At 48.3% G+C, this 27,996-nt stretch overlaps 1 protein-coding gene across 1 annotated transcript; it reads left to right on the top strand.

Annotated features, from left to right (window-relative positions):
* The first annotated feature begins 4 nt into the window (after positions 1–4).
* On the top strand, positions 5–27,995 carry LOC124123861 (neurochondrin-like). Its single transcript, XM_048393212.1, has 18 exons — positions 5–175; positions 4,783–4,882; positions 9,306–9,391; positions 11,157–11,221; positions 13,956–14,104; positions 14,524–14,651; positions 15,417–15,476; positions 16,428–16,503; positions 18,533–18,702; positions 20,230–20,418; positions 21,420–21,538; positions 22,703–23,270; positions 23,453–23,576; positions 24,583–24,666; positions 25,182–25,343; positions 27,240–27,338; positions 27,446–27,563; positions 27,836–27,995. The coding sequence occupies exons 1-18, from the start codon at positions 92–94 to the stop codon at positions 27,879–27,881; spliced, it is 2,427 nt and encodes an 808-aa protein (XP_048249169.1). The 5' UTR covers positions 5–91; the 3' UTR covers positions 27,882–27,995.
* Position 27,996: the final 1 nt, after the last annotated feature.

Below are 27,996 nucleotides of genomic sequence, written 5' to 3'. Positions count from 1 at the left end.
AATTTCGAAACCGGAAATAGCGTTTCTCCATCGTCAACAAATACAACATGTGCAGCATCGTGTGTGTTGGTTGTTGAAGTTGTAGAACACAATGTCGGACGCTAATTTTAGAAGATGTCTGCAGGCTCTGAGGTCGGCTCAGTCGGATAATGAACGGTTTGCCGCATTGATGATGGTATTGAATCTTCCTCGTTCTACTGCGACTGAGAATCCATAACGGGAGTTGATCCAATGATTGAATGAATTCTATCCAGTTGTTCACTCAAGATATACACCCAATTAGGGCAGGGACGGGTAACTCGGGTACTCGAATCGGGTGGGTCCTGGGTAGGACCCGGGTACCCACAGGACTACCTGGACCCGTGGTTGGTCACGTTGTTTATGTAAGAAAAGGTACAGCTTTATGGATAACAACTTCTGGTTTATTACAAATAGCGACGTTCCGATTGAAAATCTTATCAAGCAATAGACTATTTTAATTAGGATCCAACCAGCTTGTCACTACTGTTTAATCCTTTTAATCCTCTATATCCTTATCCTCATACTGTACATCTGGCTTCCTTACCCGTGTGCTATTTGTTATCCTTACTGTACATCTGGCTTCATTACCCGTGTGCTATTTGTTATCCTTACTGTACATCTGGCTTCATCCAATTATCCGTATGTTAATCTGCTGCTTATCACAACATGTCCTGCACATATACCTCTCATCGCTTGATTGTTGTCACTCCAGCTTGATTACGGTGTAAGAATCTACATCAAAACGAGACCTGTGAGGATCTGGGGTAGAATAGGTCTTCAGCAACCCATGCTTGTCATAAAAGGCGACTGACAGGATCGAATGGTCAGGCTCACTGAGTTGGTTGATGCAAGTCATCATATCTCAATTGCGTGGATCGATGCTCATGATATCAATCACTGGATTGTCTGGTCCAGACTCGATTATTTACAGACCGTTGTCATATAGCTGGAATATTGCTGAGTGTGGCGTCAAAGAACAAATAAACAATCAAATAAAACATTGAAATGTCGCTATATGCAATAAACCAGAAGTTGTTATCCTCAAAGTTGTACGTTTTCTAACTTACTTCACCAACTTCTAGAATGGCAATCAAACAGTTAAACAGTTGACACTATTAACAATAAAACTAAACATGCTAAATGCATGGTTACACTATAAATCGCTCATCATGTTCATCATGATCATACTGCTTTCTGACTATGCATGCATCCCTTCTGATTTTTATATATTTGAGTAAAGATGAAGCGGGTACCCACGTAGGGCCGGGTAATAGAAGGTCGGTACCCAGGTAGTTCATTTAGACTCGTCCAAGGCCTACATCCAATCACTATTAATTACAATACATACACTTTACTTTTATTTGCAACAATGCAGTTTACCAAGTGCTGTTTACATATATATATTGGCTCAGGCTGCCGATATCGCTTCACTCTCACAGATCTCGCCAACCTCTTTGATCCTTAGGGTTACCCCTAACTCTATCCTTAGCTATGGGATCACCCAATCTCATTAAGATCAGATCTAAGTTAATCGCTGCCGCTGAACAAAAAGCTGAGGACATCCCATTTCGGGTCACGTCGGAATGACCTTTCGCGAACTTTGACCGACCACTGATATGACTTACATGAAGTCGACATCAGTGAATTAGAAAGCAGCTTTCTTGAGCCTTACGGCAATCGTTTCAACCTGGCGACTTCCATTTCAGATTTGCTTGAAAAATATGTTGGCACAGTTCTCAATTAAAATTTTGAAAACTGAACAAACGAACATTCCGGAATGTCTAATATATGGTTGAGATTGTATGGCAGTGCCTCCTCCGTTCACATTTTTTTCCCATGGAAGCGAGATAGATGATAATTTTGACGGAATCAGCCGTATGGGCTGTAACTGTCGTTCGGAATACCCCGTGTTAACATTTTCGAGGTTGCATGATTAGAAAACTCATTCCGACTGTCACTTTTATGATCTCGTAAGCGACGCTTTGATTGGTTGGATGACAGGTCGTTCTGACGTGACCCGTAATGGGATGTCCTCATTATCTTTGTTTAGCGATACCGAGAACTAAGATCTGATCTTAATGAGATTGTTGGATCACCTTTCCGATCAAACACCCCTTTGCGATGGGAACAGGTAAAAAAAGGGCCACATGTCAAAAGGCCAGACAAGAACTATAAATATAAAGCATAAGTAGTAGTAGTTTCTAATTTTTGTTTTGGTCTTTCATTAATTCCAAGTATTTACAATAAACTTTGGTCAATAGTGAAACCTGTGTGTGTTGTCTCGTTGTGACATTAAGTGTTTAAGACGTCACCTTCTGCCTAAGCAATTTTGGCTGACTTGTCCCTCAAGGTAGACACAATTTTATGGATAACAACTCCTTTAATACAGTAAAAAGCAACATTTCGGTATAGATCTTTATACCATTGTCAAGCAAGACTGAATGAGGGTCGTTGTTGTTGCATTAAGTGTTCAAGAGGTCGCCTTCTGCCTAAGCAATTTCGGCTGACCTGTCCCTCTTTGGGACTCCTGTGTGTGAGTAGGGTACGCATATGTGAGTCTGGTATTCACATAATTTCTATTTTTGTATTGATATGATTTCTATTTTCGTATATAGATATAATTTCATGTTTATCTTTGGCTGCTCTGTTTATATACATTCGAGTAGCTGTCCATCTCTCAGAAATAGAGTTAGTTTGGCCTTCGCTATTGCATCTCTTGGCTTAAGGAGATCCGACAGATAGCAGATCTAACTTCAATTCTTGTTTTAACCTAGCCCGGGCTGGGGCATCGTCTTGACATGCCAGTAACAAGTGAGCAATGGATTCAGGTTGATTGCAAGATGGACAAACATTGTCATAGTGCTTTTTGTGACTGAGTCTGAGGCGTGAGATAGCAATTTCAACTTTCCTATCATATAAGTATGAGTTTGGCTTTTGTTGGATCTTGGGTTGAATTTTGTATAGCCATCTGCTGATCTTACTTGCATCCCACTGGGCTTGCCATCTTTGGGCTATAGAGGCTTAGATTTTGCTTTTTATCCCTAGTTTACTGAAGGGAATAGGCTGTATCTCCGCTTTGTCTGGAGCTAGTTTCGCCAGTGTGTCTGCTGTTTCATTTCCATTGATATCTATGTGAGAGGGGATCCAACACAGCTCCACCTGTTGCCCTTGGTCCGATAGTTTTGTATATTTGTATAGAATATTATTGACTGTGTTTGGCCTGGAGTTTGAGTTTCTGCCGCTGATGGCTTGAAATGCACTTAGCGAGTCTGATAGGACGACTGCCTTTGCTTCTGGAAGTTCAGGTATGAGTTTGTGTGCATGATGAATTGCCTCCAATTCAGCCATGAATACTGACTGACCATCAGGCAAGCGAACTGAATGTGCTTGGGGTTTGGAGCTGTGGATACGGATCCTGTAACCATGGTAACCAGCACTGTTGTTGATAGGATTCTTGGATCCATCAGTGTTTATATGGGCCCAGCTGTCCCAGGTAGTTTGGATTTTAGTGATAGCTACTGATCGTAGGTGGGTTGGGTTTCCCTTTTTAGTGACTTCTGACATTAAAGTGTCAACTTTGGGAGTTTTTAAAGTCCAGGGAGGGTGTAACCCTTTGGAATGACTTTCTGGTGGCTGAATGTCATCACGATTGTGATGTCTCACTGAGCATGTGTACTAAATAATCGAGTCTGGACCAGATAATCAATCCAGTGATTGACATTATGAGCATCGATCCACGCAATTGGGATACAATGACATGCATCAACCAAGTGAGTGTACCTGACCATCCGATCCCTTAAGTCGCCTCTTACGACAAGAATAGTCGCCTTTTACGGCAAGCATGGGTTGCTTCTGCCCTGGATCTTCACAGGTCGACAAACTACAATGAACTCAGACAAATGAAACAGAACTCTGATCAAAAGAAGATATGCTTTGTGGTGCTGATGCAAGCCTACTGTTAAAGATAGTTGTTTGTTTTGATATGAATAAGTACAGAAGACACACAAAATGTATACTTTATATTTATAACATCACCACTTTTGGTTGGTATCCCTTTTAACTTTTTGTGTGGACATTTTGGCGAATGTGTTCATGGTCTTTTGAAGAATGTGTTCATGGTCTTTTGACGAAATGTGTTCATGGTCTTTTGACGAATGTGTTCATGGTCTTTTGACGAATGTGTTCATGGTCTTTAGACGAATGTGTTCATGGTCTTTTGACGAATGTGCTCATGGTCTTTTGACATATGTGCTCATGGTCTTTTGACGAATGTGCTCATGGTCTTTTGACGAATGTGTTCATGGTCTTTTGACGAATGTGTTCATGGTCTTTTGACGAATGTGTTCATGGTCTTTTGACGAATGTGCTCATGGTCTTTTGACGAATGTGTTCATGGTCTTTTGACGAATGTGCTCATGGTCTTTTGACAAAAGTGCTCATGGTCTTTTGACGTGTGGTCTTTTTGACTGCAACCCTTCACGATTCTTAGGGTTGGGCACCACTTGCCAATGAAACACCACTTTATCATCTCTAGGTTTAAGCACCCCTTTGCAATCCTAAGGGTTGGTTCTTAATTATGGTATGGGTTAAGAAATGGCTTCTGTGCATGCGCAATAAGGTAAACGATTGGGTGCTGATTACTTGGTAAATGAGCACTATCTATTTGTGATTTATTAGCTTCAAGCTTGCAAAGTGAGTTAGATCCTTCGTCAACACAGGTGTAATGATATATTTGCTATCACAGTTGATGTGTTTTGCCAGGTGACCAGGGCTGTGAAGGAGGAGGACTGTGATGAGGACATGAAGAGAGAGATGCTGGATGCCCTGGGGTTCCGCTTCCTCACACGGCTCATGAAGACAGGTGACTCCAAACTCCCTCATCTCACTTTCTGCCTACCTCCACATCCTGCGGACCCCCATGTCCTGCCTACCTCGAAGTCCTGCCTACCTCCATGTCCTCCATGTCCTGCCTACCTCGAAGTCCTGCCTACCTCCATGTCCTCCATGTCCTGCCTACCTCCATGTCTTGTCTACCTCCATGTCCTCCATGTCCTGCCTACCTCGAAGTCCTGCCTACCTCCATGTCCTCCATGTCCTGCCTACCTCCATGTCTTGTCTACCTCCATGTCCTCCATGTCCTGCCTACCTCCATGTCCTCCATGTCCTGCCTACCTCCATGTCTTGTCTACCTCCATGTCCTCCATGTCCTGCCTACCTCCATGTCCTCCATGTCCTGCCTACCTCGAAGTCCTGCCTACCTCCATGTCCTCTATGTCCTGCCTACCTCCACATCCTGCCTACCTCCACGTCCGACCTACCTCCATGTCCTCGATGTCCTGCCTACCTCCACATCCTGCCTACCTCCATGTCCTGCCTACCTCCATGTCCTCCATGTCCTGCCTACCTCCATGTCTTGTCTACCTCCATGTCCTCCATGTCCTGTCTACCTCCATGTCCTTCATGTCCTGCCTACCTCCACATCCTGCCTACCTCCATGTCTTGCCTACCTCCATGTCTTGCCTACCACCATGTCCTCGATGTCCTGCCTACCTCCACATCCTGCCTACCTCCATGTCCTCGATGTCCTGCCTACCTCCACATCCTGCCTACCTCCATGTCCTGCCTACCTCCATGTCCTCCATGTCCTGCCTACCTCCATGTCCTCCATGTCCTGCCTACCTCCATGTCCTGCCTACCTCCATGTCCTCCATGTCCTGCCTACCTCCATGTCTTGTCTACCTCCATGTCCTCCATGTCCTGTCTACCTCCATGTCCTTCATGTCCTGCCTACCTCCACGTCCGGCCTACCTCCATGTCCTGCCTACCTCCATGTCCTCCATGTCCTTTCTACCTCCATGTCCTTCATGTCCTGCCTACCTCCACATCCGACCTACCTCCATGTCCTGCCTACCTCCATGTCTTGTCTACCTCCATGTCCTCCATGTCCTGTCTACCTCCACGTCCTCCATGTCCTGTCTACCTCCACGTCCGGCCTACCTCCATGTCCTGCCTACCTCCACGTCCTCCATGTCCTGTCTACCTCCATGTCCTGCCTACACTCATGTCCTCCATGTCCTACCTACCTCCACATCCTACGGACCCCCATGTCCTGCCTACCTCGAAGTCCTGCCTTCCTCCATGTCCTCCATGTCCTCCATGTCCTGCCTACCTCCACATCCTGCCAACCTCCACATCCGGCCTACCTCCATGTCTTGCCTACCTCCATGTCCTCCATGTCCTCCATGTCCTGCCTACCTCCACATCCTGCCTACCTCCATGTCCTGCCTACCTCCACGTCCTGCCTACCTCCACATCCTGCCTTCCTCCACGTCCGGCCTACCTCCATATCTTGCCTACCTCCATGTCCTCCATGTCCTCCATGTCCTGCCTACCTCCACATCCTGCCTACCTCCATGTCCTGCCTACCTCCATGTCCTCCATGTCCTGCCTACCTCCATGTCTTGTCTACCTCCATGTCCTCCATGTCCTATCTACCTCCACGTCCCCCATGTCCTGCCTACCTCCACGTCCTGCCTACCTCCACATCCTGCCTTCCTCCACGTCCGGCCTACCTCCATATCTTGCCTACCTCCATGTCCTCCATGTCCTCCATGTCCTGCCTACCTCCACATCCTGCCTACCTCGAAGTCCTGCCTACCTCCATGTCCTCCATGTCCTGCCTACCTCCACATCCTGCCAACCTCCACGTCCAGCCTACTTCCATGTCTTGCCTACCTCCATGTCCTCCATGTCCTCCATGTCCTGCCTACCTCCACATCCTGCCTACCTCCATGTCCTGCCTACCTCCATGTCCTCCATGTCCTGTCTACCTCCATGTCCTCCATGTCCTCAATGTCCTGCCTACCTCCACATCCTGCCTACCTCCATGTCCTCCATGTCTTGCCTACCTCCATGTCCTCCATGTCCTGCCTACCTCCACATCCTGCCTACCTCCATGTCCTGCCTACCTCCATGTCCTCCATGTCCTGTCTACCTCCATGTCCTCCATGTCCTCCATGTCCTGCCTACCTCCACATCCTGCCTACCTCCATGTCCTCCATGTCTTGCCTACCTCCATGTCCTCCATGTCCTGCCTACCTCCATGTCCTCCATGTCTTGCCTACCTCCATGTCCTCCATGTCCTCCATGTCCTGCCTACCTCCACATCCTGCCTACCTCCATGTCTTGTCTACCTCCATGTCCTCCATGTCCTGTCTACCTCCATGTCCTAAAAGTCCTGCCTACCTCCACATCCTGCCTACCTCCATGCCCTGTCTACCTCCATGTCCTGCCTACCTCCATGCCCTGTCTACCTCCATGTCCTGTCTACCTCCATGTCCTGCCTACCTCCACGTCCTGCCTACCTCCATGTCCTGCTTACCTCCTTTCTTGCCTACCTCCATGTCCTCCATGTCCTGCTTACCTCCATGTCCTGCCTACCTCCATGCCCTGTCTACCTCCATGCCCTGTCTACCTCCATGTCCTGCCTACCTCCACCTCCTGCCTACCTCCACATCCTGCCTACCTCCATGTCCTGCCTACCTCCACGTCCTGCCTACCTCCACATCCTGCCTACCTCCATGCCCTGTCTACCTCCATGTCCTGCCTACCTCCATGCCCTGTCTACCTCCATGTCCTGTCTACCTCCATGTCCTGCCTACCTCCACGTCCTGCCTACCTCCATGTCCTGCTTACCTCCTTTCTTGCCTACCTCCATGTCCTCCATGTCCTGCTTACCTCCATGTCCTGCCTACCTCCATGCCCTGTCTACCTCCATGCCCTGTCTACCTCCATGTCCTGCCTACCTCCACCTCCTGCCTACCTCCACATCCTGCCTACCTCCATGTCCTGCCTACCTCCACGTCCTGCCTACCTCCACATCCTGCCTTCCTCCACGTCCGGCCTACCTCCATATCTTGCCTACCTCCATGTCCTCCATGTCCTGCCTACCTCCACATCCTGCCTACCTCCATGTCCTCCATGTCCTGCCTACCTCCACATCCTGCCTACCTCCATGTCTTGTCTACCTCCATGTCCTCCATGTCCTATCTACCTCCATGTCCTCAATGTCCTGCCTACCTCCATGCCCTGCCTACCTCCACATCCTGCCTACCACCATGCCCTGTCTACCTCCATGTCCTGCCTACCTCCATGTCCTCCATGTCTTGCCTACCTCGAAGTCCTGCCTACCTCCACGCCCTCCACGTCCTGCCTGCCTCCACGCCCTGTCTACCTCCATGTCCTGCCTACCTCCACGTCCTGCCTACCTCCACATCCTGCCTACCTCCACGTCCGGCCTACCTCCATGTCCTGCCTACCTCCATGTCCTCCATGTCCTGCCTACCTCCATGCCCTGTCTACCTCCATGCCCTGTCTACCTCCATGTCCTGCCTACCTCCACGTCCTGCCTACCTCCACATCCTGCCTACCTCCACGTCCGGCCTACCTCCATGTCCTGCCTACCTCCATGTCCTCCATGTCCTGCCTACCTCCACGTCCTGCCTACCTCCATGCCCTGTCTACCTCCATGTCCTGCCTACCTCCATGTCCTGCCTACCTCCATGTCCTGCCTACCTCCATGTCCTGCCTACCTCCACGACCTCCATGTCCTGTCTAACTCCACATCCTGCCTACCTCGACATCCTGCCTACCTCCATGTCCTGACGACCTCCACGACCTCCATGTCCTGTCTACCTCCACATCCTGCCTACCTCCACGTCCGGCCTACCTCCATGTCCTGCCTACCTCCATGTCCTCCATGTCCTATCTACCTCCATGTCCTGCCTACCTCCATGTCCTGCCTACCTCCACGACCTCCATGTCCTGTCTAACTCCACATCCTGCCTACCTCGACATCCTGCCTACCTCCATGTCCTGCCTACCTCCACGTCCTGCCTACCTCCACGTCCTGCCTACCTCCATGCCCTGTCTACCTCCATGCCCTGTCTACCTCCACATCCTGCCTACCTCCACATCCTGCCTACCTCCACATCCTGCCTACCTCCACGTCCTGCCTACCTCCATGCCCTGTCTACCTCCACATCCTGCCTACCTCCACATCCTGCCTACCTCCAGGTCCTCCACATCCTGCCTACCTCCACGTCCTGCCAACCCCCATGTCCTGCCTACCTCCACATCCTGCCTACCTCCACATCTCCACATCCTGCCTACCTCAAACATCCCACCTGGTTAAACACTCACCACAGGAGCAAACCTCAAACATCCCACATGGTTAAACATTGTGTTGAATGTGTGCTGTAACCATTGTAACTATTGTGTTTCAGCCAGTGTTCCTGAAGGATGTCCTTCCACCATCTTCAAGTCCATCGCTCTCAGCATCCTGGCCAGCTTTGCCCAGGACACACAAGTGGTCAGTAGACTTACTAGAAAACTAATGTGGATTGTAGGCTGATGGCGTGGTCAGTAGAATGTTGATGGTGTGGACAGTAGAATATTGATGGTATGTCATCATGCCCTGATGGTGTGTGACCTGGCTGATTGTGGGTCATCATGCCCTGATGGTGTGTGACCTGGCTGATTGTGAGTCTTCATGTCCTGATGGTGTGTGACCTGACTGATTATGTGTCATGGCCAGATGGTGTGTGACCTGGCTGATTGTGTGTCATGACCTAATGTTGTGTGACCTGGCTGATTGTGTGTCATGACCTGATGGTGTGTGACCTGCCTTATGTGTGTCATGACCTGATGGTGTGTGACCTGGCTGAATGTGTGTCATGACCTGATGGTGTGTGACCTGACTGAATGTGTGTCATGACCTGATGGTGTGTGACCTGGCTGATTGTGTGTCATGACCTGATGGTGTGTGACCTGGCTGAATGTGTGTCATGACCTGATGGTGTGTGACCTGGCTGAATGTGTTTCATGCCATGATGGTGTGTGACCTGGCTGAATGTGTGTCATGCCCTGATGGTGTGTGACCTGGCTGAATGTGTGTCATAACCTGATGGTTTGTGACCTGGCTGATTGTGTGTCATGCCATGATGGTGTGTGACCTGGCTGAATGTGTGTCATGCCCTGATGGTGTGTGACCTGACTGAATGTGTGTCAGGACCTAATGGTGTGTGACCTGGCTGAATATGTGTCAGGACCTGATGGTGTGTGACCTGACTGATAAAGGTTGTATAGCCCTGATTAGGTCAGTAATATTCAGGGATGTGAAATCTCCGCGGAAACGCGGAAAATCGCGTTTTTTAAAACAGTAGTCCTCGGAAAAAATCATCTTCCGCGTAAAAATTTAATAATATTTTTTTAAAAAAACACTCCGAAAAATATGATCGAAAACCGGACAATTGGCGCGGATTATCCTGTTTTCGATCAGAGCTTTCACCAGCATAGGTTTTCGGACATCATACGTTTTCTGTCACGAATACTTGCACTATAACGTGGGGTGTGGCGTCACACATAAATTGTAAATACTCTGAGTCAGCTGATGGCTTGTTTTTAAGATAAAGTTGTCTTTAGCCTGTAAGTGAATGAGATGTTTTACAGTTGTTCATGTGATAAGCGAGAAAACTATGAATGTTTCTTCAGCGTCCAAAACCCCATGTCATGGGGATATATGTTGTATTAATGTCTTATGTTTGCAATGGAGTTTTGTTTTTTTCATCAAAAGGTAAGTACAAGGTAAGTCTTTTTCAATATGTTTCAACATGGGGAAAGGGTCAGACATTGCACGCTTGTGACAGTTGTCCTTGTGTCTGGGGGATGGGGGTTGAAGTTTATGGCAGTAATGCTCCCAGACCTGGCGGGTAGCCAGGTGCGCGAAAGCTATGCCCGATTTTTTAAAAGTACTGATTTAACTTCGAAATTTTACTGCATCTGCCATCTTGTTTATTTGACTTATTGACTTTTGCCATTGACTTATTACATTTCTTGGTGTGAATGTTGTCCAAACTGCACGAAATTGCTTAAAATGCAATCAAATGTTTTAAAAATTTCCTGGGGGGGCATGCCCCCAGACCCCCCTAGACATTTCCTCTTTTTTCGGGAAAACCTGCTCACATCCCTGATTATTGATGCTGCAGCATAAAAGAACATACACACAACTGAGGATGTCTGAGTGTATGGAAATATGATGATCACTGTGTAACATGATCATAACCTGTGGGTTTCAGCTGTCCAACAAAGAGATGAAAAAACAAGTGTCAGTGTTGAATGAGATCATCCTCTGCAATATCAGGTAAGCCACTGTGGTATTGGTGTAGAGGAATTAGGGAGAGTACTGGTGTAGAGGGATTAGGAAGAGTACTGGTGTAGAGGGATTAGGGAGAGTACTGGTGTAGAGGAATTAGGAAGAGTACTGGTGTAGAGGGATTAGGGAGAGTACTGGTGTAGAGGAATTAGGGAGAGTACTGGTGTAGAGGGATTTGGGAGAGTACTGGTGTAGAGGAATTAGGGAGAGTACTGGTGTAGAGGGATTAGGAAGAGTACTGGTGTAGAGGGATTAGGAATAGTACTGGTGTAGAGGTGAGATTAGAGAGAGTACTGGTGTAGAGGTGAGATTAGTGAGAGTACTGTGTAGAGGGATTAGTGAGGGTACTGGTGTAGAGGTGAGATTAGTGAGAGTACTGGTGGAGAGTTGAGATTAGTGAGAGTACTGGTGTAGAGAGATTAGTGGGAGTACTGGTGTAGAGGTGAGATTAGTGAGAGTACTGGTGGAGAGTTGAGATTAGTGAGAGTACTGGTGTAGAGGTTAGATTAGTGAGAGTACTGGTGTAGAGGTTAGATTAGTGAGAGTACTGTCGCAAGGGATTAGTGAGGGTACTGGTGTAGAGGTGAGATTAGTGAGAGTACTGGTGTAGAGGTGAGATTAGTGAGAGTACTGGTGTAGAGGTGAGATTAGTGAGAGTACTGTGTAGAGGGATTAGGAATAGTACTGGTGTAGAGGTGAGATTAGTGAGGGTACTGGTGTAGAGGTGAGATTAGTGAGAGTACTGGTGGAGAGTTGAGATTAGTGAGAGTACTGGTGTAGAGAGATTAGTGGGAGTACTGGTGTAGAGGTGAGATTAGTGAGAGTACTGGTGGAGAGTTGAGATTAGTGAGAGTACTGGTGTAGAGGTTAGATTAGTGAGAGTACTGGTGTAGAGGTTAGATTAGTGAGAGTACTGTCGCAAGGGATTAGTGAGGGTACTGGTGTAGAGGTGAGATTAGTGAGAGTACTGGTGTAGAGGTGAGATTAGTGAGAGTACTGGTGTAGAGGTGAGATTAGTGAGGGTACTGGTGTAGAGGTGAGATTAGTGAGGGTACTGGTGTAGAGGTGAGACTAGAGAGAGTACTGGTGTAGAGGTGAGACTAGAGAGAGTACTGGTGTAGAGGTGAGATTAGTGAGGGTACTGGTGTAGAGGTTAGATTAGTGAGAGTACTGTCGCAAGGGATTAGTGAGGGTACTGGTGTAGAGGGATTAGTGAGAGTACTGGTGTAGAGAGATAAGTGAGAGTACTGGTGTAGGGAGATTAGTGAGAGTACTGGTGTAGAGAGATTAGTGAGAGTACTGGTGTAGAGGTTAGATTAGTGAGAGTACTGTTGCAAGGGATTAGTGAGGGTACTGGTGTAGAGGTTAGATTAGTGAGAGTACTGTCGCAAGGGATTAGTTAGGGTACTGGTGTATAGGTGAGATTAGTGAGGGTACTGGTGTAGAGGTGAGACTAGAGAGAGTACTGGTGTAGAGGTGAGATTAGTGAGAGTACTGGTGTAGAGGTTAGATTAGTGAGGGTATTGGTGTAGAGGTGAGATTAGTGAGGGTACTGGTGTAGAGGTGAGATTAGTGAGAGTACTGGTGTAGAGGTGAGATTAGTGAGAGTACTGGTGTAGAGGTGGGATTAGTGAGAGTACTGGTGTAGAGGTGAGATTAATGAGAGTACTGGTGTAGAGGTGAGATTAGTGAGAGTACTGGTGTAGAGAGATTAGTGGGAGTACTGGTGTAGAGAGATTAGTAGGAGTACTGGTGGAGAGTTGAGATTAGTGAGAGTACTGGTGTAGAGGTGAGATTAGTGAGAGTATAGGTGTAGAGAGATTAGTGAGGGTACTGGTGTAGAGGTGAGATTAGTGAGAGTACTGGTGTAGAGGTGAGATTAGTGAGAGTATGGGTGTAGAGAGATTAGTGACAGTACTGGTGTAGAGGTGAGATTAGTGAGAGTACTGGTGTAGAGGTGAGATTAGTGAGAGTACTGGTGTAGAGGGATTTGGGAGAGTACTGGTGTAGAGGGATTAGGAAGAGTACTGGTGCAGAGGGATTAGGGAGAGTATTGGTGTATTGTGTGTCGTGGTGTTCCATGTCTCTCATTGTGTGCCGTGGTGTTCCATGTCTCTCACTCTGTGCCATGGTGTTCCATGGCTCTCACTCTGTGCCATGGTGTTCCATGTCTCTCATTGTTTGGAGTGGTGTTCCATGTCTCTCATTGTTTGGAGTGGTGTTCCATGTCTCTCATTGTTTGGAGTGGTGTTCCATGTCTCTCATTGTTTGGAGTGGTGTTCCATGTCTCTCACTCTGTGCCATGGTGTTCCATGGCTCTCACTCTGTGCCATGGTGTTCCATGTCTCTCATTGTTTGGAGTGGTGTTCCATGTCTCTCATTGTTTGGAGTGGTGTTCCATGTCTCTCATTGTTTGGAGTGGTGTTCCATGTCTCTCATTGTTTGGAGTGGTGTTCCATGTCTCTCATTGTTTGCCGTTGTCTTCTATGTCTCTCATTGTGTTCCATGTTTCTCACTGTGTGCCGTGCTGGTCCATGTCTCTCATGGCCTATGTCTCTCATTGTGTTCCATGTCTCTCATTGGGTGTCGTGCTGGTCCATGTCTCTCATGGTCTATGTCTCTCATTGTGTTCCATGTCTCTCATTGTTTGCCGTGGTGTCCCTTGTCTCTCATTGTGTGCTGTGGTGTTCCATGTCTCTCATTGTTTGCTGTGCTGCTGCAGTGGAGACGACACTGACATGGAGGCCAGCCTGCTGTCTGACTGCTATGACTGTCTGCAGGGCATGATACTCTCTCCGGTTAGCAGACAGTATCTCATACAGGGTGGGTCTGTGTCAGCCCTGGTGGAAGTCATCGTCTCCCAACAAACAGGTACACCACTATTATATTAAGTCCTTCTGTTGGATGTACAAGTCTGTTAAACGTAGGATGCAAAATTGGTCACAGTCCTAATTTTTTAAAGAAATATTCATAAATTTTATTTCTTTATTGGAAATATCTTTACTACTTTGTGGTTGAATTTTGGCTGTGTGAACGAAGAACATATATGTATTGTGACTGATATCAATATGTACTTCTGCCTGACACTGAAGTTTATTGGTTCCTTTGTCCAGGGAGTCATATCTTAGTTTGCAACTGGACAACAGTGTGTCTTATGTAGAGATGTATAAGGGGTCTAGGTAGGTCATGTCAATGTCATGATGGATATACCATGATTGGCTATCAAGGGGCGGGATCGATACACGTGTTTCCCCCCATCACCACAAAGGAAATGTGACTCTGTGCTGCAGGACATGACAAGGCCAGGGACTTGGTGGTGGAGCTGCTGAGGTGGGAGAGGGCAGGGGTGTGGGCGGGGCGCCCAGGGGATGCACAGAAGTTGCTGCAGTGTCTGGTATCCAGATTCAAGGAAAAGCAGGTACACAAAGTTCCACAAGCACCACACAGATCCCCACATCTCCTCCAAACATCTCCTCCACACATCTCCAAACATCTCCTCCACACAGCTCCACACAGCTCCACACAGCTCCTCCACACATCTCCACACATCTCCTGCACACATCTCCTCCACACAGCTCCACACATCTATTCCACACATCTCCTCCACACAGCTCCTCCACAAAGCTCCACACAGCTCCACACATCTCCTCCACACATCTCCTCCACACAGCTCCTCCACACAGCTCCACACATCTCCTGCACACATCTCCAAACATCTCCTCCACACAGATCAAACCATCACCACACAGATCCACACATCTCCTCCACACAGATCCAACCATCTCCACTCAGATCAACACATCTCCTCCACACACATTCACAAATCTCCACCACACACATCCACACATCTCCTCCACACAGATCCACACATCTCCTCCACACAGATCCACACATCTCCTCCACACAGATCCACACATCTCCTCTACACAACTCCGCCACACACATCCACACAGTTCCACACATCTCCTCCACACAGATCCACACATCTCCTCCACACAGATCCACACATCTCCTCTACACAACTCCGCCACACACATCCACACAGATCCACCCATCTCCACCACACACATCCACACATCTCCACACATCTCCTCCACACAACTCCTCCACACATCTCCTCCACAGAGTCCACACAGATCCTAAGATCTCCTCGCAACTGATTAAATGTCATTCTCTGCTTCAGGATGCAACCAAGTTTGAAATTGGTGAAGTTCTGACATTTGTACTATCCACAGTAGAGAAGGTAAGAATAGGTTCAGTATATCACTGTTCATGGGATCTGTATATCACTGTTCATGTGTTCAATATATCACTGTCCATGTGTTCAGTATATCACTGTCCATGTGTTCAGTACATCACTGTCCATGTCTTCAGTACATCACTGTCCATGTCTTCAGTACATCACTGTCCATGTCTTCAGTACATCACTGTCCATGTCTTCAGTACATCACTGTCCATGTCTTCAGTACATCACTGTCCATGTGTTCAGTATATCACTGTCCATGTGTTCAGTACATCATTGTCCATGTGTTCAGTATATCACTGTCCATGTGCTCAGTACATCACTGTCCATGTGTTCAATACATCACTGTACATGTGTTCAGTATATCACTGTCCATGTGTTCAGTATATCACTGTCCATTTGTTCAGTACATCACTGTCCATGTGTTCAGTACATCACTGTCCATGTGTTCAGTACATCACTGTCCATGTGTTCAGTACATCACTGTCCATGTGTTCAGTATATCACTGTCCATGTGCTCAGTATATCACTGTCCATGTGTTCAGTATATCGATGTTCATGGGGTCAGTATATCACTGTAGAAATGGGTCGAGTATATCACGCTGCACGCGGGGGCTTTGGTGCCCCATTTGTCTAAGGCGCCGCGATTTCTTGTGCAGAGTTACCTCCCAGAAACCTATGATTGTGGCTTCGAATCCTGGTTTGCTCCGATTATGATTCTAGGTTTGTCAGCACAATGCCCTTGCTCGTGGGTTTCACCTAAGTGGTAAACATCTGAGACCTGCATCAACTCGGGCTTTCCTCCCACATTAAGCTGACACGCTGTGATATAACTGGAATACTGTTAAAAGCGGCGTTAAACCAAACTCAGTCTCACGCTGCATGCTTTGTCTGTCAGCAGCAATATTGTTAATGTGCCGTTGAAAATACTTTTAACTCTTGATTTTACAGGAGGAAGACGAATGCAAGTCACCATGGTTACAGGATCTGGTGCTGGAGGTCTACAGTATCATCAGAAGTAAACTCGGTATGCAGTCACCTACACATCTCACTCATGTCTCACGTCTCACGTCTCACACATGTCAAATGTCTCATTTATCTCACTCATATCTTGTCTCAATCAAGTCTCATGTCTCATCTCACACATTTCATTCATTTCACATCTCACTCATCTGTAGCGTCTCACCCATCCGCATCATCTCTCACATCTCATTTCTCAATCATCTCGCACGTCTCACACGTGTCACTCATCACACACATCTCACATGTCTTACTCATCTCACACGTCACATTCATAGCACATTTGTCACCCATCTCAGACATCTCACTCATCGCACACTTCTCACACACCTCACTCATCGCACACACCTCACTCATCTCACACGCCTCACACGTCTCACCCATCTCTCTCATCTCACACGTGTCACACGCCTCACACGTGTCACACGCCTCACTCATCTCACAAGTGTCACACGCCTCACTCATCGCACACTTCTCACACGTCTCACTCATCTCACACATCTCACAAGTCCTACATATTACTCATCTCACACGTCTGATTCATCTCACACGTGTCACCCATATCACAAGTCCTACATATCACTCAACCTACACGTCTCACACCTGTCACCCATCTCATACGTCACCCATTTTATATGTGTTACCCATCTCACAAGTCCTACATATCACTCAACTCACATATCTCACTCATCTCACAGACCGCCTCTGTGGCCTAGTGGTAAAGCGACCGCCCGGAGAGCTGAAGGTCCAGGGTTCGTTCCCCAGCTGCATCATACCAAAAGACGTTTAAAGATGGTACTTGTTGTTACCCTGTCTGCCGCTCGGCATTAAGGGGATAAAACAAGGACTGGTTGGCTCGGAGTCAATATTCTGCATCTGAGTGGGGTATTCATGTTAAACTGTGGCATGGTATCTCAGTGGGCTAGCACTATAAATCGGCATCAGCCCGGACTAGTACAAGCAGCCACACACATACACACACGTGCATGCACGTCGCTATATAAGTGCAATGATCTTGGACACGACATTAAACACCAATTCTCCTCACCTCACCTCACTTATCTCACATGTCTCACTTATCTCACATGTCTCACTCATCTCACACGCCTCACTCATCTCACACGCCTCACTCATCTCACACGTCTCACTCATCTCACACGTCTCACTCATCTCACACGTCTCACTCATCTCACATGTCTCACTCATCTCACATGTCTCACTTATCTCACATGTCTCACTCATCTCACACGTCTCAACTCATCTCACATGTCTCACTCATCTCACACGTCTCAACTCATCTCACATGTCTCACTCATCTCACACGTCTCACTCATCTCACATGTCTCACTTATCTCACATGTCTCACTCATCTCACACGTCTCAACTCATCTCACATGTCTCACTCATCTCACATGTCTCACATGTCTCACTCATCTCACACGTCTCAACTCATCTCACATGTCTCACTCATCTCACATGTCTCACTCATCTCACACGTCTCACTCATCTCACACGTCTCACTCATCTCACATGTCTCACTTATCTCACATGTCTCACTCATCTCACACGTCTCAACTCATCTCACATGTCTCACTCATCTCACACGTCTCACTCATCTCACATGTCTCACTCATCTCACATGTCTCACTCATCTCACATGTCTCACTCATCTCACACGTCTCACTCATCTCACACGTCTCACTCATCTCACACGTCTCAACTCATCTCACATGTCTCACTCATCTCACACGTCTCACTCATCTCACACGTCTCAACTCATCTCACATGTCTCACTCATCTCACATGTCTCACATGTCTCACTCATCTCACACGTCTCAACTCATCTCACATGTCTCACTCATCTCACATGTCTCACTTATCTCACATGTCTCACTCATCTCACACGTCTCAACTCATCTCACATGTCTCACTCATCTCACATGTCTCACTCATCTCACATGTCTCAACTCATCTCACATGTCTCACTCATCTCACGTCTCACTCATCTCACATGTCTCACTCATCTCACATTTCAGACAGTAGACTGAGGGACTCCACGCTGTGTCTGGCTGCCTCCCTGGTCAGCTGTCAGGGCATTGCCTGTCTCCTGCCTCCTGTCACTGACGACCTCAAGATGCTTCTGTTGCTCACTCACATGGCCTGCATAGAGGTCAGGATGGTGCTTGAGGATGGTCGAATTGAACAGGTAGGTTACCCATGGAGGTCAGGATGGTGCTTGAGGATGGTCGAATTGAACAGGTAGGTTGCCCATGGAGGTCAGGATGGTGCTTTAGGATGGGCAAATTGAACAGGTAGGTTACCCATGGAGGTCAGTATGGTGCTTGAGGATGGAACAATTGAACAGGTAGGTTACCCAAGGAGGTCAGGATGGTGCTTGAGGATGGACGATTTGAACAGGTAGGTTACTCATGGAGGTCAGGATGGTGCTTGAGGATGGGGGAATTGAACAGGTAGGTTACCCAAGGAGGTCAGGATGGTGCTTTAGGATGGGCGAATTGAACAGGTAGGTTACCCAAGGAGGTCAGGATGGTGCTTGAGGATGGACGAATTGAACAGGTAGGTTACTCATTGAGGTCAGGATGGTGCTTGAGGATGGACGAATTGAACAGGTAGGTTACCCAAGGAGGTCAGGATGGTGCTTTAGGATGGGCAAATTGAACAGGTAGGACACCCATGGGGGCCAGGATGGTGCTTTAGGATGGGCGAATTGAAGATGTAGGCTGCCCAGTCAGGGTGGTTTGGTTTGTTTCTTGTTTAACACTGCATGCAGCAATGTTCCAGCCATATGACAGCTGTCTGTAAATACTCGATGGTGTGTAGGTGTTTCTAGAGGATGTCCAACATTGATCTGGGGGTGTTCCTAGAGGATGTCCTACATTGATCTGGGGGTGTTCCTAGAGGATGTCCTACATTGATCTGGGGGTGTTCCTAAAAGGATGTCCTACATTGATCTGGGGGTGTTCCTAGAGGATGTCCTACCTTGATCTTGGGGTGTTCCTAGAGGATGTCCTACATTGATCGGGGGGTGTTCCTAGAGGATGTCTTACATTGATCGGGGGGTGTTCCTAGAGGATGTCCTACATTGATCTGGGGGTGTTTCTAGAGGATGTCCTACATTGATCTGGGGGTGTTCCTAGAGGATGTCCTACATTGATCTGGGGGTGTTCCTAGAGGATGTCCTACATTGATCTGGGGGTGTTCCTAGAGAATGTCCTACATTGATCTGGGGGTGTTCCTAGAGGATGTCCTACATCGATCGGGGGGTGTTCCTAGAGGATGTCCTACATTGATCTGGGGGTGTTCCTAGAGGATGTCCTACATTGATCTGGGGGTGTTCCTAGAGGATGTCCTACATTGATCTTGGGGTGTTCCTAGAGGATGTCCTACATTGATCTGGGGGTGTTCCTAGAGGATGTCCTTCATTGATCTGGGGGTGTTCCTAGAGGATGTCCTACATTGATCTGGGGGTGTTTCTAGAGGATGTCCTACATTGATCTGGGGGTGTTCCTAGAGGATGTCCTACATTGATCTGGGGGTGTTCCTAGAGGATGTCCTACATTGATCTGGGGGTGTTCCTAGAGAATGTCCTACATTGATCTGGGGGTGTTCCTAGAGGATGTCCTACATTGATCGGGGGGTGTTCCTAGAGGATGTCCTACATTGATCTGGGGGTGTTGGGATGTTTCTGGAGGTTACAGTTATGTCTTTGCAGGTGAAGAGTAAAGCCGGCGTGGTGTGTTCCTGTTACGGCCTCCTGGAGAACATCATTGGTCACATGACTGCCGGCATCTCCCTGGGGCTGGAGAAGAAGCAGGTGCTGCAGCTGCACTCCGCCATGCTCGGTGCCTTCAACAGCGTCATCTTCTTCCTGTCACAGGTGTCGCAACAGGAGATAGAGATGGTGGGTGGACTCCCGGGGTGGGTGGGATGTGAAGAGGGCAGATACAGGAGGTGGTTGGTGGATCGGAAGTGATGGATTGAGTTTTGTTGTTGAAGGTGCTTTGCGGACTGGTCAAGGATGTTTAGGATGATGATGTTGATATCTAGTGATTAAAAGCACTTTGACCAACCATATGTGTACTGAACCGCAAAAGAAACATCATATTAAAAAGATAAAATTTGGCAAAACTGATCATCAAGGTTGAAATTAAAGTATCAAATGTTCTTAAAGTGAAACACAACACTAGTCTCTCAGAAAATGGCATCACATGTCAGTATCTCGTGTGTCCGCCATGTGCATTGATGACTGCCGTGCATCGTTGGTACATGGAATGGATGTGGCGGTTGATGAAGGTCATAGGCGATCTTGAAGATGCTGACGGACAATCTGACGATCATGACGTCGGATGGTGACCCTTGGTCTTCCACTACGTGGTCGGTCATCTGTAGTGTTGGTGGTCTGGTACCGTTGCTGGAGCCTGTATATGGTCCTTACATGGACTTGAAATGCATTGGCTACTTGCCGGGCGGTTTGTCCAGCTTGCAATCGTCCAAGGGCTTGGTGTCGCTGATTTCTTGTCAGTCTTGGCATGTGGTAGCAATTCAATAACGAATGAATGTTATCCAATCTGGGTGGATTTTTATAGGGCAAGAAATGGGGGAACGCATGTGTATTTCAATTTGCACGGAACTCATGTGAATCAGGTTGCCATGGCCGTTGTCATCTGCTTTGTTATTTCATCATCAAATTTCATTTTCCCGGACAAGGTAATGTTAAATTTTAGAAACTTTGACAAAAAATTACCCAGATATTTAAATGACACCTTATCATGCAATGTTACTTGGGGTGACATTTCTTTTGCGGTTCAGTATATGTGTATTGTAAGACAAGTTGTCGGACCCTCTGTGTTGTGGGATGAGCTTCATGTAGAAGATGACACACTGAAACATTCTCTCTTGCAGTCCAGGACGTCCCTGCTGGTGACGGCGTCAGTGCGGGTGCTGGGGGCGTGGCTCGCAGAGGAGACGTCTGCACTCCGTGAGGAGATATACAACCTGCTTCCATTCCTTGTACAGATATGGTAATAACGCCCTTCTTTCTGTGGAGACCGTGTATAATGTAAACAACTCACAAACATGAATTCCTGATTTGATTAATTTCATTTGTTCAGGGAATCACACTTGATGCTTGGTTTTTGAAACTGAAAATCAAGATAATTAAATAACTATTAAAAACCTACATCAGTTTAATTCTGGTTAGAATAGGTCCCCACCACTATATTGCTTGTCACACCATTAAGACCCAGGTAAGAAAAGGTCCCCACCGATCTATTGCTTGTCACACCATAAAGACCCAGGTTAGAATAGGTCCCCACCGATCTATTGCTTGTCACACCATAAAGACCCGGGTTAGAATAGGCCCCCACCGATCTATTGCTTGTCACACCATAAAGACCCGGGTTAGAATAGGTCCCCACCGATCTATTGCTTGTCACACCAAAAAGACCCGGGTTAGAATAGGCCCCCACCGATCTATTGCTTGTCACACCATAAAGACCCGGGTTAGAATAGGTCCCCACCGATCTATTGCTTGTCACACCATAAAGACCCGGGTTAGAATAGGTCCCCACCGATCTATTGCTTGTCACACCATAAAGACCCAGGTTAGAATAGGTCCCCACCGATCTATTGCTTGTCACACCATTAAGACCCAGGTTAGAATAGGTCCCCACCGATCTATTGCTTGTCACACCATAAAGACCCAGGTTAGAATAGGCCCCCACCGATCTATTGCTTGTCACACTATAAAGACCCGGGTTAGAATAGGTCCCCACCGATCTATTGCTTGTCACACCATTAAGACCCAGGTTAGAATAGGCCCCCACCGATCTATTGCTTGTCACACCATTAAGACCCAGGTTAGAATAGGTCCCCACCGATCTATTGCTTGTCACACCATAAAGACCCAGGTTAGAATAGGTCCCCACCGATCTATTGCTTGTCACACCATAAAGACCCGGGTTAGAATAGGTCCCCACCGATCTATTGCTTGTCACACCATTAAGACCCAGGTTAGAATAGGCCCCCACCGATCTAATGCTTGACACACCATGAGGACCGGGGTTAGAATAGGTCCCCAGTCTTTATTGCTTGTCACAGCATGAGGAGAGGGGTTAGAAAAGGTCCCCAGTCTTTATTGCTTGTCACAGCATGAATACCTGTACATTCTTCATTATCCATTTCAGCAAAGCTCAAGTGCAAGGTATTCAAGGAGAATATGAAGAGACACCAGAGACAATACCCAGTCTAGACAGCCTGACCCTGGGTGCCCAGCCTCACCTAGAGACGCAGCCGACAGTTACTCAGGAGGAGGAGGTCACATCAAAGAACACAGATGGGGATCAAGCAGCAAGTTCTGAAGGTCAAGGTCAGAAGTCTGTCCGGTTTGACCCAGCTACTACAGAAGGTGAAGGACATCCTGTGTTGAGTGCAGACAGCCCCCAGTTCTCTGGGATGGACCAGTGCAAGGACCAGTGTACGGACCAGTGCAAGGACCAGTGCAAGGACCAGTGCATGGACCAGTCCGTGGACCAGTGCGTGGACCAGTGCTGCACCTCAGAGCAGTGTTCCAGCATAGAGCAGTGCTGCGGTGTGGATCTGGTGCGGTTCCTCCTGCCAGGTTTCTGCCACCTCACTGCAGAGGACAAGTCACGGACTATTTTGTTGGGTGAAAGTATTCACGTGTTTCTGCTGGAGTATTTCCGCCAACAGATGCTATACTTCCTGGACAACAGGGATGACCTTGATACTAAGGTAATACCAAGGTCATTTTTTTCCAAGGTAAAATTCAGGGTCATTGATTGCCATGGTGACATCATTCATTGATGTCAATGTCAAAAAGTCAGTTTGTAATATACTGCCAATCAGCTGTGTTTGTGTTATGATGGATATCCTACTGTGAACCAGCTATTGACACAAGGATCCGACTGTTGTAGGACTGTATCGCCAGCCTGTGTGGGATATTCCTGAACCTGTCGGTCACCGAGCCGGACACAGCCTCCTCCCACCACACATTTCACCGGCTCCTGGACATGGTCTGCCACTATCTTACCAAAACAGGTATCTCACCCTACTCCAGACTACCTCACCCCACCCTACCCTACCTCACCCTACCCTACCCTACCTCACCCCACCCTACCCTACCTCACCCCACCCTCCTGGACATGGTCTGCCACTATCTCACCAAGACAGGTACCTCACTCTACCCCAGACTACCTCACCCCACCCAACTCTACCTCACCCTACCCTACCTCACCCCACCCTACCCTACCTCACCCCACCCTCCTGGACATGGTCTGCCACTATCTCACCAAGACAGGTACCTCACTCTACCCCAGACTACCTCACCCCACCCAACTCTACCTCACCCTACCCTACCTCACCCCACCCTACCCTACCTCAACCCACCCTCCTGGACATGGTCTGCCACTATCTCACCAAAACAGGTATCTCACCCTACCCCAGACTACCTCACCCCACCCTCCTGGATATGGTCTGCCACTACCTCACCAAGACAGATACCTCACCTTACCCAAGACTACCTCAGCCCGTCCTAATCCACCTTATCCTACCCCATTCTGACCAAACCAACTCCACCCTAAACCTACCTTCCCACCCCACCCAGCCCAGCCCTTACTTCACCAACCACACCTAATTCTGACCAAACCAACCAAACTCTAAACCTACCTTCCCACCCCCTCAGCCCAGCCCTTACTTCACCAACCACACCTCATTCTGACCAAACCAACCCAACTCTAAACCTACCTTCCCACCCTACCCTCCCCAGCCCTTACTAGACCAACCACACCTCATTCTGACCAACCCAACTCTAAACCTACCTTCCCACCCCACCCCACCCAGCCCTTACTTGACCAACCACACCTCATTCTGACCAAACCAACTCCACCCTAAACCTACCTTCCCACCCTACCCTACCTACACTACATAAACCCACCCAACCTTTACACTAACCTTCTATACATCCCTGATTGCAATACAAGACATTAACGTGAGAATGTATGCACTGATAATGTCATGCATCTACACATGTGTGATTCTTTTTCAGTGCACGACTTCAATCTGCTGGTCATGTCGGGAAACTTTGTCACCATCGGGCTCATGCTGCTTCGGCACCAGAAACACAGAACAGGTTAGTACTGGACACTGCTCCATCACCAGAAACACAGAACAGGTTTGTGCTGGACACTGCTCCATCACCAGAAACACAGAACAGGTTAGTACTGGACACTGCTCCATCACCAGAAACACAGAACAGGTTTGTGCTGGACACTGCTCCATCGCCAGAAACACAGAACAGGTTTGTACTGGACACTGCTCCATCACCAGAAACACAGAACAGGTTAGTACTGGACACTGCTCCATCACCAGAAACACAGAACAGGTTTGTGCTGGACACTGCTCCATCACCAGAAACACAGAACAGGTTAGTACTGGACACTGCTCCATCGCCAGAAACGCCGAACAGGTTTGTGCTGGACACTGCTCCATCGCCAGAAACACCGAACAGGTTAGTACTGGACACTGCTCCAACACCAGAAACACAGAACAGGTTAGTACCCGGTACTGGGTTCTGCTCTTGTCATGTCAATGTTATACCATCATTCACTGACTCACCCATGACAGAGTGACATCATCATCTTGTAGACATCCAGCCCGAAGGGAGGGACCAGTTCTTAGCAGGGAGTATCAGCTTCCTGAGCAAGTGTCACTGTCGCGTCAGTCAGAAGCCCCCTGCCCTGGGAGTGTCGGAGACGTATCGGGCAGTGTGGGAGGACATCTCGGAGCTGTGGTTCCTCTCCATCCAAGGTAAGGCTTCACTTGTAATAGACTGTGTGTCTGTGTTCTACATGTGTGTGTCTGTGTTCTATATGTCTGTGTGTCAGTGTTCTACAGGTCTGTCTGTGTTCTACAGGTCTGTTTGTGTTCTACAGGTCTGTTTGTCTGTGTTCTGCAAGTCTGTCTGTGTTCTACATGTGTGTGTGTCTGTGTTCTGCAGGTCTGTCTGTGTTCTCCAGGTCTGTCTGTGTTCTACAGGTCTGTCTGCCCTGGTACCACTCTACCCAGATGTGGCCAGACTGCTCCTGTCTGTGTTCTACATGTGGGTGTCCGTGTTGTGCAGGTTTCTGTGCCCTGGTACCGCTCTACCCAGATGTGGCCAGACTGCTCCTGTCTGTATTCTACATGTGTGTGTGTCTGTGTTCTACATGTGTGTGTCCGTGTTGTGCAGGTCTCTGTGCCCTGGTACCGCTCTACCCAGATGTGGCCAGACTGCTCCTGTCTGTATTCTACATGTGTGTGTCCATGTTGTGCAGGTCTCTGTACCCTGGTACCACTCTACCCAGATGTGGCCAGACTGCTCCTGTCTGTATTCTACATGTGTGTGTCCGTGTTGTGCAGGTCTCTGTGCCCTGGTACCACTCTACCCAGATGTGGCCAGACTGCTCCTGTCTGTATTCTACATGTGTGTGTCCGTGTTGTGCAGGTCTCTGTGCCCTGGTACCGCTCTACCCAGATGTGGCCAGACTGCTCCTGTCTGTATTCTACGTGTGTGTGTCCGTGTTGTGCAGGTCTCTGTGCCCTGGTACCGCTCTACCCAGATGTGGCCAGACTGCTCCTGTCTGTATTCTACATGTGTGTGTCCATGTTGTGCAGGTCTCTGTGCCCTGGTACCGCTCTACCCAGATGTGGCCAGACTGCTCCTGTCTGTATTCTACGTGTGTGTGTCCGTGTTGTGCAGGTCTCTGTGCCCTGGTACCACTCTACCCAGATGTGGCCAGACTGCTCCTGTCTGTATTCTACATGTGTGTGTGTGTCTGTGTTCTACATGTGTGTGTCCGTGTTGTGCAGGTCTCTGTGCCCTGGTACCGCTCTACCCAGATGTGGCCAGACTGCTCCTGTCTGTATTCTACATGTGTGTGTCAGTGTTGTGCAGGTCTCTGTGCCCTGGTACCGCTCTACCCAGATGTGGCCAGACTGCTCCTGTCTGTATTCTATGTGTGTGTGTCCGTGTTGTGCAGGTCTCTGTGCCGTGGTACCGCTCTACCCAGATGTGGCCAGACTGCTCCTGTCTGTATTCTACATGTGTGTGTCCGTGTTGTGCAGGTCTCTGTGCCCTGGTACCGCTCTACCCAGATGTGGCCATGTTCTACATGTGTGTGTCCGTGTTGTGCAGGTTTCTGTGCCCTGGTACCGCTCTACCCAGATGTGGCCATGTTCTACATGTGTGTGTCCGTGTTGTGCAGGTCTGTGTGCCCTGGTACCACTCTACCCAGATGTGGCCAGACTGCTCCTGTCTGTATTCTACATGTGTGTGTCCGTGTTGTGCAGGTCTGTGTGCCCTGGTACCGCTCTACCCAGACGTGGCCAGACTGCTCCTGTCTGTATTCTACATGTGTGTGTGTGTCTGTGTTCTACATGTGTGTGTCCGTGTTGTGCAGGTCTCTGTGCCCTGGTACCGCTCTACCCAGATGTGGCCAGACTGCTCCTGTCTGTATTCTACATGTGTGTGTCCGTGTTGTGCAGGTCTGTGTGCCCTGGTACCGCTCTACCCAGACGTGGCCAGACTGCTCCTGTCTGTATTCTACATGTGTGTGTGTGTCTGTGTTCTACATGTGTGTGTCCGTGTTGTGCAGGTCTCTGTGCCCTGGTACCGCTCTACCCAGATGTGGCCATGTTCTACATGTGTGTGTCCGTGTTGTGCAGGTCTCTGTGCCCTGGTACCGCTCTACCCAGATGTGGCCAAACTGCTCCTCAAGTCCGGCTGGTTGCCTGCACTCATCAGAATGTTGCTTGGGGTCAAAGGTGAGTGAGTCTTCTTCACAGAACATTTGAAACATAAACAGCATTGTGAATTTGAATCCAGACTGATCCCTGATCGAGGTACTCAACACAAAGGTGATCATTTCCAGGAGAAGGAGTCGACCCTGATACGGAGACAGCCTTCCTGTCCCTAATCCTGACCCTCGCCTCCCGGGATAAACCTGCCAGACTCGTCATCAGGGAAAAGAGGGGCATCGAACTTGCCCAGTAAGTAGACACATGTTGTCAGCCTATTCTCACACTCACAAAGTTCTTGTTAACCATCATGGTTCCCATATCGTCAACTGTTGTTGTTAAACTTCAAGGATGTGTAGGGGGCACGGGTGGGTTTCACCGAAATGGTAAACGTCTGATACCTGCATCATTTTGGGCATTCCTCCCAAATTAAGCTGACACATCGCGATATCACTGTAATACTGTTAAAAATGGCGTTAAACCCAACTCACTCACTCAAGGATGTGTATATCTTGTTTCCGCAGTATGTACCACTGTGAGGACCTGGAGAAGGCCTTGACCGATGCGTGATGAAGCCCGCATCATCCACCAACAGCTAGACCAGCATCCCGCCTTCACAGACTAGCCATGTGACAGATGACGTAGGAGACTAGGATATAATAGTTCCTCCTTTGTATCTTCCCCC

The sequence above is a fragment of the Haliotis rufescens genome, unplaced genomic scaffold, assembly GCF_023055435.1.
Source record: "Haliotis rufescens isolate VD_foot unplaced genomic scaffold, xgHalRufe1.0.p SCAF_118, whole genome shotgun sequence".
NCBI classification, from domain to species: Eukaryota; Metazoa; Mollusca; class Gastropoda; order Lepetellida; family Haliotidae; genus Haliotis; species Haliotis rufescens.
Note: the sequence above shows the minus strand (reverse complement) of the source record. Positions and strands in the feature narration are given on the sequence as shown.